General features: G+C 32.4%; 3 protein-coding genes across 4 annotated transcripts; 2 read left to right on the top strand and 1 right to left on the bottom strand.

The window, feature by feature from the left end:
* The first annotated feature begins 1,072 nt into the window (after positions 1 to 1,072).
* On the top strand, positions 1,073 to 4,673 carry LOC125052331 (mitochondrial import receptor subunit TOM70). The gene is made up of 2 exons (XM_047653105.1): positions 1,073 to 2,706; positions 3,284 to 4,673. The coding sequence occupies exons 1-2, from the start codon at positions 1,223 to 1,225 to the stop codon at positions 3,435 to 3,437; spliced, it is 1,638 nt and encodes a 545-aa protein (XP_047509061.1). The 5' UTR covers positions 1,073 to 1,222; the 3' UTR covers positions 3,438 to 4,673.
* A 1,589-nt stretch (positions 4,674 to 6,262) lies between these two features.
* On the top strand, positions 6,263 to 14,317 carry LOC125052674. Of its 2 annotated transcripts, none has more exons than XR_007117471.1 (3): positions 6,263 to 6,482; positions 7,462 to 7,609; positions 14,038 to 14,317. XR_007117471.1 is itself a non-coding variant. In XM_047653647.1 (3 exons), the coding sequence occupies exons 1-3, from the start codon at positions 7,045 to 7,047 to the stop codon at positions 7,956 to 7,958; spliced, it is 489 nt and encodes a 162-aa protein (XP_047509603.1). In that variant the 5' UTR covers positions 7,038 to 7,044; the 3' UTR covers positions 7,959 to 8,007. The 2 variants fall into 2 exon arrangements, 1 of the variants encoding a protein (XP_047509603.1); XM_047653647.1 differs by lacking the exons at positions 6,263 to 6,482; positions 14,038 to 14,317 and adding exons at positions 7,038 to 7,216; positions 7,790 to 8,007.
* LOC125052673 lies at positions 8,246 to 14,968 on the bottom strand. Its single transcript, XM_047653646.1, has 3 exons — positions 14,849 to 14,968; positions 10,549 to 10,651; positions 8,246 to 10,458 (listed from the first exon to the last, which is right to left on the bottom strand). Exons 1-3 carry the CDS (start codon positions 14,852 to 14,854, stop codon positions 8,576 to 8,578), a joined length of 1,992 nt encoding a protein of 663 aa, XP_047509602.1. The 5' UTR covers positions 14,855 to 14,968; the 3' UTR covers positions 8,246 to 8,575.
* Between the last annotated feature and the right edge of the window lie 1,945 nt (positions 14,969 to 16,913).

Raw genomic sequence — 16,913 nt, 5'->3', positions numbered from 1 at the left:
GGTGAACTCAGTAAAAGAAAAGGACGGAAAGCGATGGCGTAAAGAAACTAGGCGTAACCCACTAACGCTAAACAAATTTGTATGGAAATGACATTAGCTCACACTTTGTCACTTGACCAATTTCATTAGTAATATACGACTTTTCTTCTAACCCTAAGGATTTAGGAAATATCAAATATCCAGTTTCGGGTAGAGTCTTCATTAGAAACGCAGCTATTTTTAGTTCATCAGATTACATTCGCCTTCTGTGTCTGCAACATGTAGTCGATATTTCGATATGCTGGTTTCCACACGATGTTTGCCTTCACCGTAGAAGCAAATGCAAATAGTGAAATGACTATTAATTATTATTATTGGGCTCCTGGCTAGAGTTGAAGTTAGCAGCTATGCCAAGAATTTTGAATGACCATAATGACCTTTGTATTACCTTTTAAACAAATAAAGGAGTTCTAATTATTTTTTCAAAGAAATTTAGCAATGCTTTTTCACAAAGACCTATTGTTACTTAGTTAAAAGGTTATGAAACATATATAATTATTAAATTGAATGAATAATATAATAAAATAATAAATAATAATAATTATTATTATTAATGTTAATTAATAATTGAATAATAAACTAAATATTAAATATTATTAAATTATTAACGTTAAATATTTATTATTAATTATTTAATATTTAAAAAAAATAAAGAAAGCCAAAGAAGTATAACTCCTTACGCGCGTACATAAGTACACGCACCCTTTTTTTATTAAATTAAAAAGTTACCAGAGCCATCTATGATAGTATATATAATATTACAACTCACGTCATAATACAATATACATGACTCATTATTATCTTGCCAAATACTTATGAATGTTTAAAAATATATATTTTATGTACAGTAACTCTTATAATCCATGAGGCTTGATAATATAATATGTATCTAGAGATCAATCTAGACTACACAATCAACAATGTCTCACGACAATTAAAACTAATGTCAACGCCCAACGGTAACAAAAGCCATTTTTTGTCTATGACTCTGACTTAAGTCACGTGTTATCTGTGAACAAAATGTAATTTTTATAGATATTTCCTATTATCAGATTGTCAAAGTATCTGAAAAGGTTATTTTAGGATATACTTGCGTAAAAGTTGTAAAATTTAGAGTTCAGATTATTTTTATTGTTGTAATTACAAATGCTGAAGCAATAAGATTAGGCACCATATAGAGAGGATGGCATCAAGTACACCGTTTCCTAAATGGCAACTGGCCATTCTTCTCGGTGCCCCTCTGGCTATCGGCTTAGGTTATCTTTATTTGAGAAACAGGTATGAAGATCCAGAGAAAAAGAAGGAAGCTGAACTAAAAGCAAAGACAACTATTTCGTTAGACAATGAAGAAAACGCGAAAGTTTCTGAAAGTGCTATTGACCGTGCAATGATATTAAAGGGTGCCGGAAATCGCGCTTTTCATGGAGCAGAATACGATAAAGCAATCACCTTATATAATGAAGCAATCGAGGCTTGTCCTCCTGACCGTACCGAGGACTTGGCTACATTTTACCAGAACCGTTCTGCCTGCTATGAAAAGAGAGAAATGTGGGATCAAGTGAAGGAAGATTGTACATTTGCATTGAAACTTAATGAAAAGTATGTAAAAGCCTATCTGCGCAGATCCCGTGCAGCTGAAAAAAGTGGTGACTTGGTTCTTGCATTAGAGGACGTAACTTCAGCTTGCATATTAGAACGTTTTCAAGTTCAGAGCTCATTAGTGAACGCTGATCGTATCTTAAAAGCTCTAGGAAGACAACACGCCAGAGAAGCTCTTTCCAAACGACAACCTGTTATGCCCTCTAAGCATTTCATCAAAACATACTTCTCAGCCTTTTTAGAGGACCCTATTACAAAAATAAACATTGATGAAAAAGAAACTGGTGGGTTTGCAAAAGCCAAGCGGGCACTTGACACTCAAGACTATGAAGCCATTGTTGATGCCTGCTCTGAAGAGCTAGCTTCAGAAGGTCGCTACAAGTATGAAGCTCTATTATTGAGAGCTACATTTTATCTACTCCTTGGTAGGCATGAGGAAGCCCAAGTTGATTTGGGTAAGGTAATTGAAAGTGATGCTTCTACAAAAGTGAAAGTGAATGCGCTTATCAAACGTGCCTCTCTTTACACACAATTGGAGAATACTGAGAAGTGCCTTGAAGATTTTGCCAATGCAGCACAATTGGATGCAGGCAATTCTGACATATATCATCACAGAGGACAAGTATATTTATTATTAGAGCGAATGGATGAAGCTACTTCAGAATTTGCAAAGGCAGTAGAACTTAATTCTGATTTCTCTATTGCATATATTCAAAAATGCTATGCTGATTATAGACATGCTCAATTTCATAAGAACATTGGGGCTTTAACACAAGTACGAGCTGATTTTGAACATGCATTGGAAAGATTTCCTAGGTGTGCTGAGGCATACATCTTGTATGCTCAAGTATTATCTGATCAGCAGGAATGGGGAAGGGCTGAAGCTTTGTTTGATTCTGCATTAGCTGTAGATCCAAACAATGCTACCCTTTATGTTCACAAGGGTCTAGTTCAGCTGCAGAAAAATACAGATTTTGACAAAGCTGTCAAATTAATTAACAAAGCTATAGAGATGGATGATAAATGTGACTTTGCATATGAAACTTTGGGAACTATAGAAGTGCAAAGGTTTGTAATATCTTTATTTTTCAATGGGGTTTATAATTAGTTATCTATTTTATATACCTACCTGTCTATTAGGAAATCAAAATGATTAAAAAAACTGATATAGATATTCAAGGTCAGTACTAAAGGGTTGTTAAATCACTGGCAGTTTTTAAAACAATTTAATATTAATGGCTATGACTAGTTCAGGGCGATAAGAATAAATTATTTTCATGATGAACTAATTTATAATTTGTGCAATATACCAAGATAACGAGTGTATCACAAAAATATTGTGTCACACATTACCTTATGGCCAATATAAAATTTAATCTATTTATATAATATTATTTGATTTTCTAAAAAAAAAACAATTGAATTAGAATTTTAATATTTCATTTGTTTTTGAAGTAGATTGAGATTTGTAATTTTGTAGTTGGCTTATGCAAGTACTACACATTTAAAATTTATATATATGTATAATAATCATTCAGTCAAAGAGACAAACATCCTTTTTTTCCTATCTTACCAGGCTGTTTAATAGTTATAACAATCTACTACATAAGTTTAAACCTATTAAAAATATATTGTATGATTACAGAGGAAACTTACGCAGGTCGTTGGAACTGTTTGAAAAAGCAATTGCTTTGGCTAAAACAGAATTGGAAATGACACATCTATTCAGTCTCAAAGATGCTGCTGCTGCACAATTGAAGGTATCACAACGTTGGGGTCTCGATTGGACTGTGAGCTAGGCAGTTAAAAGGGACAACGAGAATATTAATATTGTCTTATAAATTTGTTGTGAATGTCAAAGTAGGGTGGGTAATTTAATTCATTTGACATGCTGGTTTAAATATATTGTTTGCTACATGTGTACAACAAATTCTTTCCTCAGCTCAAATAGCATTTAAAGCAAATTCCTTGTTACAGTGATAATGTGCATTGCTTAAAGTATATAATTTGACCCTACTATTAATTACTCAGATCCAAAAACACTGTATTTATGTTACCGCCGATGACTGCACCAACCTTTGTTGATATAAATTACATATTATACATTTATTGATATATATCTATTTTTGATATCACATTAGATCCAATATTATCTAAATACTATATAATATATTTGACATTGGCATAGTTACTTTATATTGGTTTAATTTATAATTACATTTTTGAAACAAAAATTCATTACAATATGTAATATTTGCTTATATGAATGTTATTGAATGATTTTATTAAGTAAACATGTACTTCATATTGAAGTTTGTTTTTGAAATCTTGTTGTTTATTCTAGTTAGAAAAATAATAGAAATGTTGAAACATAGTAAATATGTACTACAATTAAAATCATTCCATTTGAAACAAGTACTGTAAAATTATCAAAGTATGTATATTATTGTTGGGTTAAGTTATCAAACTCGCAAAATTTATTTTATTTATTTTAAATTTGACATTCAATACTTCTGTAAGTATTTTAGGGACGGCCATAAAAATAACCAAAAACATACAAAAAATATTGTACCACGTCATCAGTAAAAAATAAACTTCAAATCTATCTTGGTACTCAAAAGATAATTTATATGTATAAGTTTTAGTCAGGTTTTTATGTGTGATGTGGTGATTTAGTGCATTTCAATTACTTGTGTATTTATAAAATAGCGTCTTAGCAGTCGGAATTCAATAACTTTTGACTATGGTAGTCAAACTGTAAGAAGAAAATCATTTATGAGCATAGAAAAGTTACGGCGGTATACATAATGTGCATCCAAATTCCAGACATAAGGAACAAATAGTTGAAAATATTTAATTTAAAAATTTATTGCTGAAAATTCCATTTCAATCGACACGCGCTGGATGCACTTTCAATGCAGTAATTTGACATGGTTATAGAGTTAGAAAGCTAATATGGTTCTACAAGAGTTGTTACCTCACCGATAGTAAATAGTTATCAATTTATGAAAACTTCAAATAAATACATAAAAATATGTTTGGCTTTTTTTTCTTATTTTACCAAATATTTCTGGCTGCATACACCAGAGCACGTAGTTTGATTCAATTCAACCGCAGTTATTAATAATTTAAATAGTTCTAAAAGTTATTAGTCCTTACAAAAATAATGTTTTGTTTTATAATACGAATATTCATTAAAATATTTCAATTAGATATTACCCAAAAATTTATAGTGCATTTAGTTACATGTTCTTGCATTATAATACAGTTTGTAATATGATCAATATCAATCAATTATCAACCAGTGTTTCCGCTTTTGTTATCTAAATTAAATAAAAAAGATTGTTTATCTTTGACGGTATTTATCACTTCTTACGAAGGAAAATTAATTCCCTTAAAAGGTGAATGTTCCCATGCAAATTGATATATATTCGAAAAATACAACTCCGAGTTATAAAGATATAACAATTTAAAAGTGAATGCAAGCGCAAAAAATTACGTTATTTTTAATGACGAACGTCAAAACGATTCTATAAAAAATAGACAGAATATTAAAAAAAACATTATTAATAAATATTGCTAAAATAATGTTCATTAGTCAAAGGTTAGGTTCACGCAGTTTGATTAATCAAGGAGATTCGATTATTATTTTGGACCAGAAGGAAAAACACTGACATCCGATTATCACATTGACCTTTTTATATTAGTTTCAATTCCAATTTTATGATATACTATCTATATTATTTCTAGAGTATAAAAAACTCAGTAGACTAGGTCCTGTTTTTATAAACATTCGTATATTCATAACGAAAAATATACATCAGTTTCCTAAAAGTAAAAAAAAAAAATTTTGTGAAAGATAAAAATTAAAAACCAAAAACTTGGTTTTTTGAATTTTTCACATAAATTTTGAGGTTATGTGAAAAATGTGTGAATACAAAAGTTTTAGATCTTTTTATTACCTACAACTTTGCCATTTAACTTTCTTCGATAGGACTTTTAGTTTTGCCGGAAATCGAGATAAACCGTTTTTTACCCTTAAAACTCCCCCCCCCCTACCCTTCCCGGCCTCAGATCGCCCGTAAATTATTTTTCCTTTAATGTTTATAATATTCTCCTCCTTTTCCAATAGGTTTCATCCTACTATTATTTTTTTAGGTTTCAAAATTTATCGGCACTGGTCTAGACCCGGCAAACGTGGTTTTGCCATGTATATTTTTTCAAGAAAACGTTTTTTTTGTTCAATAAAAATAACTATCCACTATAATAAAAAATAGGAGTTGATCGAAGAGGGGTGAAAATTAGGGGTTGTATGTATTTTTGTATCATAAAAAATAAATTTTTGGGGTGGACCCCCTTAACACTTGGTAGGTTTGAAAGATAGTAGCCGATTCCCAGATTTACTGAATATTCATAAAACATTTCATACGAATCGGTCGAGTCGTTTCGGAGGAGTATGGGAACGAACATTGTCACACGAGAAGTTTTTATATTAAATAGGAGTGTTAACGAAAACAAAATTTGTATTTATAGTAATTTTCATAACCAAGCCAACCAACCACTACTCACAAGTTGTTTTCATAACCAAAAGATTTGTATCTGACACAATTGCTTTGAATTTTTCTCGAGGCGTAAACTCGGAGGTCATGGTGCGTGAATTGTAATGCACGTTGGTTTTTTCTGTTTTCTTTTTTGTATTATTAAAGGAACGGATTGCTTATTTTGTTATAATGGAACTTTTAGATATAATGTATATGGCGAGGATCCTTTGCAACGAAAAACGTTATTTTCTTATAGAAAAGTTTTTTCACGAAGACGTTGTGCTTCAACGATTAAGTGTAGAGGTAAGATATCAAATGTTACTTGTATACCTACATGAATTTAAGAAGAATACCTAAAGTAAGTGGGTATATGTTGGTACTTATGGGTGGTTTAAAATGATGTATAATTCAAGTAACTAACTTTATTCTACGCTGTTGCCTGGAAAAGCTCGCTGATTAGCGATATGTTATTGGACTACCAATAATTTAAAGTTTGCATAACTCCATGATATATTTGTGATTTTAAGACTTTGATTCTAGTACCCAAGGATAATAAGCACCTACCACATATATAATTAATATCTACCAGTAATTTATGTACCAAAACCACTTACAAGTACTTAGTTGATTGCATTAACCGTGTTAGAAAGGAGGTAAGTTTTGTAACAATACTTATTTTTGTCGTCACGTTAACTGTCATTAGAACAGTATGAAAAAATAACTCAATGCAGACATCAAGACAGGTTTTAGGGTTATTAGAATAATTCAGTTTTCGCTAAAATGCCCTGAAGAGACTGAACAAAAATCAATATTTTTAAGGGATTTTTAAATTTGTGGAGCATTGTTAACTATGTAAATGTGTAATATGGTTTTTGTATATATTTTCTTGTTATCTTATTTCTGTAAACAATGCTCAAGTCTATTATGCTTTAATTGTACTTCGATGCATCGCGACGCACCTGGATGCGCTGGAGACTTTACAAAACCATCTTTTGAATTCAATTCGACTCGGAACATAATTACTAACTGTACTGGTGGTGCGATATTCCAACTATTTATTTGCTTTACCATATAACATTATCAATCCGTAATGTATTGGAATTTAGGTCCGTCGCACATACTATAATCGGAAGTAGGTACTATGGCACTTGTATCTGCATAAGAAATCTGAAAGTTTCTCATTTTACACCTATTGATTGATACCAGGAAAAAGACTCGATGAAATCTATTGCATAGGCGGCGAAAGGTGGAGTTATTTTCTTAACATTAGCATTTTTTTAAGATGAAACAATGTGTTTTGTGCGATCATGGACTGCTCGCTCTAGACATGCTTGGATTGTTCAAAGAGGCTGCTATCAAATTCAAAAAGGTGATCTCCTGCCACGGACGATGAATATACCAATGCGATCGATGTCTTGTAAATATGAAAGGTAATTTTAAAGAAATCTGTTACAGAATTCGAACTTGTATTGCAGTGAAATAAAATCATCGAACCCTTGGAACACCTTATTTAGTTTTTCGACCTTATTAGGTTCACTTAAGTATTGTTTTATCATTTTTATATTTCAAAATGTAAGTAGATATTAAGTGTGAGTCCTTATGTTTCACAGATTTCCAGAGGCAGATTACAAAGTGTGTTTTTGTCAAGCTGATTGGTGCAACTTTGGAACTTCGATTTATAAGTTTTCCAATACTTTTGGATCTGTTATTTTCATTTTCTTTTGTACTTATAATCTATTGAAATTATATTTTTATAATCTTCCGGTCACGTTAATATAAACTGCAATAAACGTTAACTTTATCGTCTTATAAGCAGCTTTCACTTTATCTAAGTTGCCTGCGTATATTTCTACGAAAAGGATGGTAAGAAGTGTGTGTGTTAGTGGGCCGCGTCCGCTGCACCGCATACATCTTTTTTGTAGGCAAGTTAGTGTCAATGTGAGCCTACATAGTTGTAATTAAAAGAAATTTAATTCTAACACGCTAACAATAATTATTATATTGCTTCCGACGTATAAGATTTAATAAAAATCACTATTTTATAAAAAAATATATCTTTATTGAGATGTCTATAAGAAAATAAAATAAATATTATTCTAAGTTGTTACTTAAAATAAAAGTCCTGTCATTACTAGTCAATATAAAATAAATAAACTCTGATAGTTATAAGTTCCTTCTAAAAAACGGTGGGACTTAAGTTTTTTTAGGTTATAATTAATTTATAACATTCGCATAGCTTCTATTACAATTGTTATTATCATTATGTTTCTTTACACACTGGCAGCTTTTAATAAGCTGATGCGCGTGTAGTTTATGTTGTGTTATGTATAAAAAAATACCGATGTTATATTAAAACTCTCATATTTTATCTAAATACCAATTATATTGAGTCTGTCTTATCTTTTGGCTTCACTGTGATCTTCATTATCTTCTTTAAGAGCATATTGAACGGCCGTACTCACATCACCCGTAATTGCTTTAGCAATAAATCCCGTTAATCCGGTGTTATTTTTTCGCGTCTCAAAAAAATTATATACCAACTCTTCAATAGTATCTTCGTCGATCGGTATGAGATCATTTATATCTATTTGTCGCCTATCACGCTTAATATGATTTGTCTTTGAAAAAGAATAGTTACTATCATCATTCTCTACTATACCTTTTCTGTAAATCTCTACGGGTACCTTACTTCCGTCGCTGACATCATATTTAATTCCCACATCTGCTTCTTGGATTTCTATTGAACCAACACCAGCTTCTATTAAAGAAGTAAGATTTTGTGATCTGCTTTTTCTGTTATTTTCTTTAATTTCAGTTTTCTTTAAATATTTGTCTTTTAATGGATGTAAATGTTTAACTTCTTGTGTTTCTTGTTGTTTAGTAATATCAAAGTCAGTAATAGAATTCGACGCAGGATTTGGTTGCGAGCCGTAAGTTTTTACCTTAGAGTGTCCCTGTATAATAAGATACATTGGTGAAATCTCCGTAGTAGACTTGTCATGTATTGGTTCTATAGTGGTTGTCAATGGTGTTGTAAACCGCATGTGTAAATATGGGTCGTGAGTTTGTGATGGTTGATCCTCGTGTAATAAGCCATTTAGATGATGCGGATTAATTTGGTGCTTGTAAGTTGGTGCTGTACTAGTCTGAAATGCAACAGGTGGTGGGGGATGCATAGTTTGCATTGCTTCCAATTTAATTGCTTCTGTGACGTGATCTTTAAAAACTTGTATATTTTCTGATGCATGAGCATAAAGATTATCTTCTGGCCTTTCTGGATCTGTAACCATAGGCATTGACATCATAGCGCCTAACATATCTACAGCACCTGCTTGTGATCTTACTGTAGTAGTTTCAGTGTCTGTGGCGGTTTCTGCAAAGTCGAAAGATGATTCAGTAGTAGCTTCACCGGAAGATTGTTCGTAATATGGCCAAGTTTCTTTATAATTGCTAGTGGTTGATATTGCAGGTGGTAAAACAGTGGGTAGGAACGTTGGTGTTACTGTTGTGGTTTCTGCAATTGTTTGCTCTGTAACGTCTTGTATGGTTGCGGGTGAAGTACTATAGAATGAATGTGTTAGGAGGTCGCCAATAAATTCTCTGTGTGGAATTAAATTACTCAAATCGTTGTGGGTGTTTCTTTCGTTAAATGGTGTGGTCGGGCCCCACCCGGCGTAGTCACTGCTAACTGTATTGCTGGGGTCGGTGTGAGTCTTGTTCAATTCCGAAAACCACGTCTGGTTACTATCAGTTGCTTCATAGATAAGGTTAGCTTCCTGAAGAGCAAACGACGTTATCAATTCCGGCGTGGAAATTGTATACCTTGGAGGGAAAGTAGGCTCTACGTGTGTAGGTGGGGTCGGTCGTACTATTTTACTTTCTGGTGGAATAAATAAAGATGGTTTGTAGCCTGCAGGAGGTGGCGGTGGTGGCACTAAAATTGTCATTGGATAGTACTCGGTGAGTTTATAAGAATAATCTTCATATTTAGGAGGCGGTAAGTTGCTTCTTTTTGGAGGCATTGGTGGCCGGGAAGATACACTTGGTTTACGCGATGACACTCCCAACATTAAGACTTCGGATTTCTTTTCTGGGTAATGTTCCCTCTCGAGTCTGCTGTCATCAGCCCAGTAATGAACTCTCTCTAGCATAGGTGGCTCGTAGTCATATGTGGGATCATTATGCAATGGATCTCCGCGACCTGTAAGGGGTTTCCATTGATCGAAATCCATGCGAGGGGAGAAAATCGAAGCAATACTGCTCAGGCGTTCCAGTGGATCTGTAAAAACGGGAGCTAGTTTTAAATCTAATACATACTAAATAACTATAAAGAGTGTAAATAGTTTTTATTAATTATTAATATTGTTACCGGATATACTAGGTCCTGGTGTGTGTTTATACTGGTGTGGACTGGGTTCAGCTGCGCCACCTCGTAGTAATAATATGACCATTACGATTAAATGGTTTCTTATCTGCAAGAGAAAATACGTTTTAGATTCATTTTTTCATTTATATATCCTTACTTAATAAAAAAAATATGTTTATTGTGGAATATAAGACACATGTATCACTTATTCCATGTCATTAAATTTGAATAGGTAGACATCCCTACTCATCGGCAAAAAAGACGGTGTAGGCCGAGAGAAAAGCCGGCGTAAAAAAATCTCGGTACTCTTTTAAAATAGCAAATCATCAACAACACTTATTTTAAAACAAATATCGCAAATCAATTAGTAGTAGCCTGTTTAGCACTAGTCTCAGGCCCTTTTATCAACTAGATAATCGTTTACATAGTAAAAGCCTTTTTACACAGCTTTTATTTAATATATTTCTTATATTTATCAAAAAGCAGAGATAAAAGAGCGTCTAGGATTTTATGATTTAAGAGTAGGTATCCCTTTTTCCAAAAAACAATTACTAACATTAGATAGTCTAGTACGGGGAAAATACAGCCTGCGTTTGTTCTGAGTATTAACATTGTGCGTATTTTTATTCTAGTAAACTTATCACTATTTTTGTATACATACATAATATTTTCTTAAATATATTGCGAGGGAAAGGTGAGTAAGTATATTAATTTCCTTGAATTTATCTCTCAGAGATAAATTCTCTCTCAGAGATAAATTCTCATTTTAAATTATAGATTGCACGAATAGCCCTCTTCTGCAGGATGACCCCTTAATAATAAGTCATAAGTCATTAAGCTGTGAAAGTAACTAAAATAAACAAGTGTAGCTGTATCGACATCAGTTAGTGAGCGAATTTTTTTAACCGCGTAAGCTGCAGAACTAAGTCTCTTCGCCAATCCGTTAATATAAGGGGACCACTGAAGTTTTGAATCCATGGTGATTCCAAGAAATAAAGTTGTATCATCCAGATTCAATTCCTCATCATTTATAATTGGTCTAGTATCCATAACCCTAGCATTTTTTGCACAAAATTTAATGCATTAAGTAGAAGCTTATTCACACTAAACCAATGGACAATCGATGAGATAGCATTGGTTAAGTAATATTTATGTTGTCATGTATGTAATTTACATTGAATATGGATAAATATAAAAACTGTTGTCATAATAATTACACGACACTGAATGCAATACTCGTATTTCATGTAATTAGAGCGGTCGTGGTGTTGGTTAGTAACAGTTTTTTGGACATGCACCTCGTTAAAATACCGAGCGGCAAGGCAGGAAGAAAGACGAGCTAATTTAATATTATAACCATCCTCCTTCATGTATGCGAAATTCTTGACCTCGATTACAGAAAAATGTAGATAGTTAATGACTGAGTATGTCATGTTAACGAGCGGCTCCTCTGTACTTTTAAATCGTTCCTAAAATCAAAAGGACAATGATCAATTACTCACGTTATTACGAACTTTACGACGTAGCTTATTCATAATAACGATACAGGTACATTCTTAGATTTTAAGTTGAATCCAGATTTAAAATTTACAATAGGCACTACTATTTGTTTTTAATTAACTATCACATGGAATACCTTACTCTTCTTTACATAACCTACCTACATTTCAGTTTGTGGAGTACATACTGAAGTTTAGATACTTAACTAGCTAATGACTTTGTTAATTGTATCCAAAGAATTTCTCCTTCTTCAGTCGCGCCCTTCAATTCTGACTGTCGTGTTAGTGGAAGTCTCAGAATTTCCTTCACTATCCTCTGTCTTCGGAAAAGTATTTCTCCTAATTTCACCATTAGTAAACGACTAGGACGTCGATTACCAGGACATTATGGAAACGCAATGCGCCGCAGTGAAAGCAACACGTGCGACGAATCACAAATATTATGTTACATGACAGGAATCAGGCTAAAGCATTTTGCATCTAATTAATCTTTCCATTATTGTCCTTTCACTATCTAGTGACGAGTACTACTGTTCTCTTAGGGTGAGATCTATAGTGCGCACTTAGACTTTGCTCAGACTTAACTATAACCATTCCTTACTTTTTTAAAGGATAATAAAGAAGGTATTGCATGAAATGAAACATCAATTTCTGTCTTAGCTTGAGCTTAGCTTAATCTCACCGTTAAAACGTCTATAAATATACTAAATCATAGTTTAACCTTAGTGTTTTTCGTAAGTAAAGTCTGAGCAAAGTCCAAGTGCGCACTATAGATCTCACCCTAAGGGTAGTAATAGACTGAAGCTCAGATAGATTTGAAATATCTATCCATCTAAGGCCATAAAATATGTATAAAAACTTAAAAATTTCTGGGCGATCGTTACACTTAATGTTGTAAATAAAAATTAGAAATATCTACACGGCAAAAGTGTAGGAACCAAACCACCAATAAATGAATAAAAAATGTAAGATATACTTAAGTAAAACAAACATTTGTAGAGACAACTTTCCATTTCTAACGTACTCGATCCTCCACCGGATTGAAATTAATACCAATATCGGACGTTATTGTGGACAAGAGTGAAAACAGTGGTGTCTTATTAATATTCAGTTACACTATGTCAAGGTCTAGAAAGCATTGTTATAGTAAGATTAAACTTCTACCTGCGGATTCACTTGTTGTGGTCTAGGATTAAAAAAATATGGGCAATAAAGTTTGAAACAATGTATCTTATGCGAACAGAATTAGACTAATCCAGAATAATAATTGTAGAGCCCTTTAAAAAGTGCATTATAATTGATTAACAAACAAGAATAATATTACGGACTGCTCAAATAAAGGTATTTAGTATATACCACTTGGGATTTCCTTTAGTTATTTTGTTTTTTATAGGTATACAGACATAGCTTAATGCTATATGTAATGATAGTTACATATAGCACTAAGCGTTACTTAATAATCTAGTAAAGGAACACCTATGCTAAGACTTGCAAGTTTTAAAGAATTCAATAACATGGAAAAGAAAACATCCAAGTGTGAAACTACACTAGTATTATTAGTGGGATGTAATCTGTGGAACTGCTGAACTGATTTAAAATTACATGGACAATGGAAAGCTATTATTTCTGAGTGACATAGGCTATAATGACATATTTGATTGTGATTGATATTTGTGTTTTACTGTTTACACGCGAAAGAACCGAGATGTCGCGCGGACAACAAACTAGTATAGGTTTTTTATGCATGCAATTGTAAGGTGGTGCATTTATTTATTTTGAGACATTTTAATTAAGAGACAAATGAAGATATTATTATATATTCATATATGGGACGAAGAGAGAGATTTTCTATATAACCATTGTCTGAAAGACAAAACTTGTTCTTGTGATTTTAAATAATTACCTACAACAAACACACCTATAAAACTTGTAGCTATCTGTTTATTCGGCAGTGAAAGTTTTTAAGGCATTTATTTAATTCTCGCATTGATAGACGACACAAGGCGGCTGCGACGGGCTATCGAGTAGGCGTGGGAACTAAACGCGGAGACCGAGTGGCGCCACGGGCAATTTGACAACCACGATCACCTCCGATCTCTCACCTTCTTGTACCGTATGCATTATTAGCATCTATATAACTAGATTTTTAAATAAGATTTGAAGTATTTTAAGTGTAATTTACTTATATCGAATTTCATATAAAACATTGTTATTTACTTGACGTATCCAAAGTGTAACAAGCAAGTATAAAATTTAACGATATTTTAAAATAAATAATGATTTTTCTGCATTGTAAATTTTATGTTTTAATTGATAACATCTGTGTTTGGGGTATCCACTATCCATGTCGGCACTATAGGCGACTGCAGAGGGGTGGCCGGGCGGGCGTATTTTTTTTAACGGAACTTCTTCCTGCATACGATTTTTAAAAAGCAAAGCTAATTAGATATAACTTATAAGTAATCGCGACCGAAATCTAAAAATATATAGAAAATCGTGTTATAAACGTTAATGCCTGTTGTACATTCTAAAAACGCATTAAAAATACGACATACTGAACTAATATTTGAAGCACTTTCATAGGATATAAAAGCTTACCTTTTTCGCGTTAAAAGTTACATTAGGTACTTTACACCTAATAATTTAAATTTACAATTAACAAAATAGGGAAATATTTGCTGCCTTCGTGAACAATTACTTTTTGCCGGAAAATTTATTAATTATTTATTCAGCATTATATACAAAAAGGAGTATTTTATTATTTTTTAAGTTTATAATCTGATCAGATAAAAAGGGTTACTTACAAACATATTGTATTTTCTTGATCAAATCACTACACTTCACAAAGCCTACACAATGCTGTGCGCGTTTCCCGTGCGATGTCTGCGGGCAGTCTGAGTCCGACTGTCATAAAGTATAGGTAGGACTCGATGACGATTTTCGAAACAATTGTCTTACAAGTGGTAAGAAGGCTTAGCTTTATGGGTGATTGGTTTAATTGATTCAGGCTATCAGTCATATGCGATTCACGAGAGCGCTTGGTAAAAAATATAACATCCGTTTTAGAGTTATTTCTTATAAACAGTATGCTAAAATAAAATTCCTGGAATCTTATTTTAATTTGCTTAAAGACTTAAATTTAATACAGTTATATGTATAGGTTATAAGATACTTACATACTCTTTACGCGTGAATATATAGTAGGTATACTACGATGAGTAATTAGGTTTTTAAGGAAATAATCGCGTCGGTTTCCAAATAAAGCGCAGTCCATCCAAGGGAACTAGTATTTACTACCATTCTAATTATAAAGTCGATATAATGAGCACTTTTTATTATACACAATATTTATATTTAAATCCTTATTGATATGTTTCTACACGATAGATCTACAACAGCACTACTAAATATAGGTATAGAGTAGCATCTTTATCCTATAAGAGGTTATATTCGAATATCTGAAATGAAATAAATATATTCCGTTTGCATTTAACAAGTATATATACCGTTAATTCGTAAAGCATTGTATGTAAATTATGTTTACTAAATAACAAATAAATCATCATTTCCCTTGCGAGTTGTTTGACACTAGAATATGACCTACTCGAACTGACCGCAGAACCTAAGCGATATCTCTATGTAAATATGTAGTACTATTTGTTTGTAACTTAGAAGGTTCACGCTGAAGCTAAAAACCTTGATCTATTTGAGGTAAAAATACGCGCCTACTATAAAATGCTAGAAATTAAATGAGAATAATCCCGTAAATAAATATCACGTTTTTAAAATTGTCTTTAAATTAAAGTTTAATGAATCATAATTATGTAGATTTTAGTTGTTTCATTTACCCAACATAATCATTATAATATTATTGAGTAGATATTTGTAATCGGTCGGTGTAAAGGATGTTATAACTCATCAGGATCTATATTAGGACCGTGTTATTGATGTTTTGTAATCAGTATTACTTTCTATTCTTTGATTGACTATCTTGCATCTTACATAACTGCCAAACCTTTTTTTATATGTAGGTAGGTCAGTTATATTTCTAATTGAACCTTATGGCGGCTTTGGTTTATGACCTTGAATCTGTTTTTTTTTTAGTTTTTCTTTACAGACAAGAAAATATGTCAGCCTTTTGTCCATTTTGGATCAGTCCAAGCCCACGTTTTCGGATGCTGGCTCCCTTACGTCTTCCTGCATCGTTTGAGCAAATGATAATGACGCACATAGATCTATGAATCATTGGTTTCAATCAACCTCAGAGTTTAAAAGTCGCGTACTCACACATGCAGTATTTCAGCCTTTAAGGTAAGTTAATTACTTAAGTACAAAGGGGCTATTAGAGGCGACAAGAAACATCCGGAAAATTTCACTGACACCATGACATAGTTCTAATTTTCATATTTAGTTTTAAATCTAAAGCTATTACCGTATATTCTTGAGATTTGAGAGTTCATAAATAATAAGTAAATGTTTTAAACTAACTTTATTTAGGTAGACAGATCGATAAACAACCTTATTAGGATATAATAAGCTCGAAAATAAAAGTTTAATTAACGATTGTAATAAAAACGTCACCTTAAGTTCGCATTTGATAATAATGCTACTTTTTTATTTTTCAATCATGCAATCTCTGATAACAAAAATTCATTAATGATCTCTCTCTGAGCCTCCTCTGTTACAACCCATCCTTTTCCACATGGTGGATAACATTAAGTTACATGAGTTATTATGAAATGGTTTATGTAATAGAATAGGAGCAATAAATCTTTATATGGAAGACTTGGGTCGCACTCCATTTGAATATTTTGATTGAAACAAAAGTATGTTGTTTGAATATTATATGTGAACCAAATTTATAGAAAA

This window comes from Pieris napi, chromosome 9, assembly GCF_905475465.1.
Source record: "Pieris napi chromosome 9, ilPieNapi1.2, whole genome shotgun sequence".
Taxonomy (NCBI): domain Eukaryota; kingdom Metazoa; phylum Arthropoda; class Insecta; order Lepidoptera; family Pieridae; genus Pieris; species Pieris napi.
This window is presented reverse-complemented; position numbering and strand designations above follow the sequence as displayed.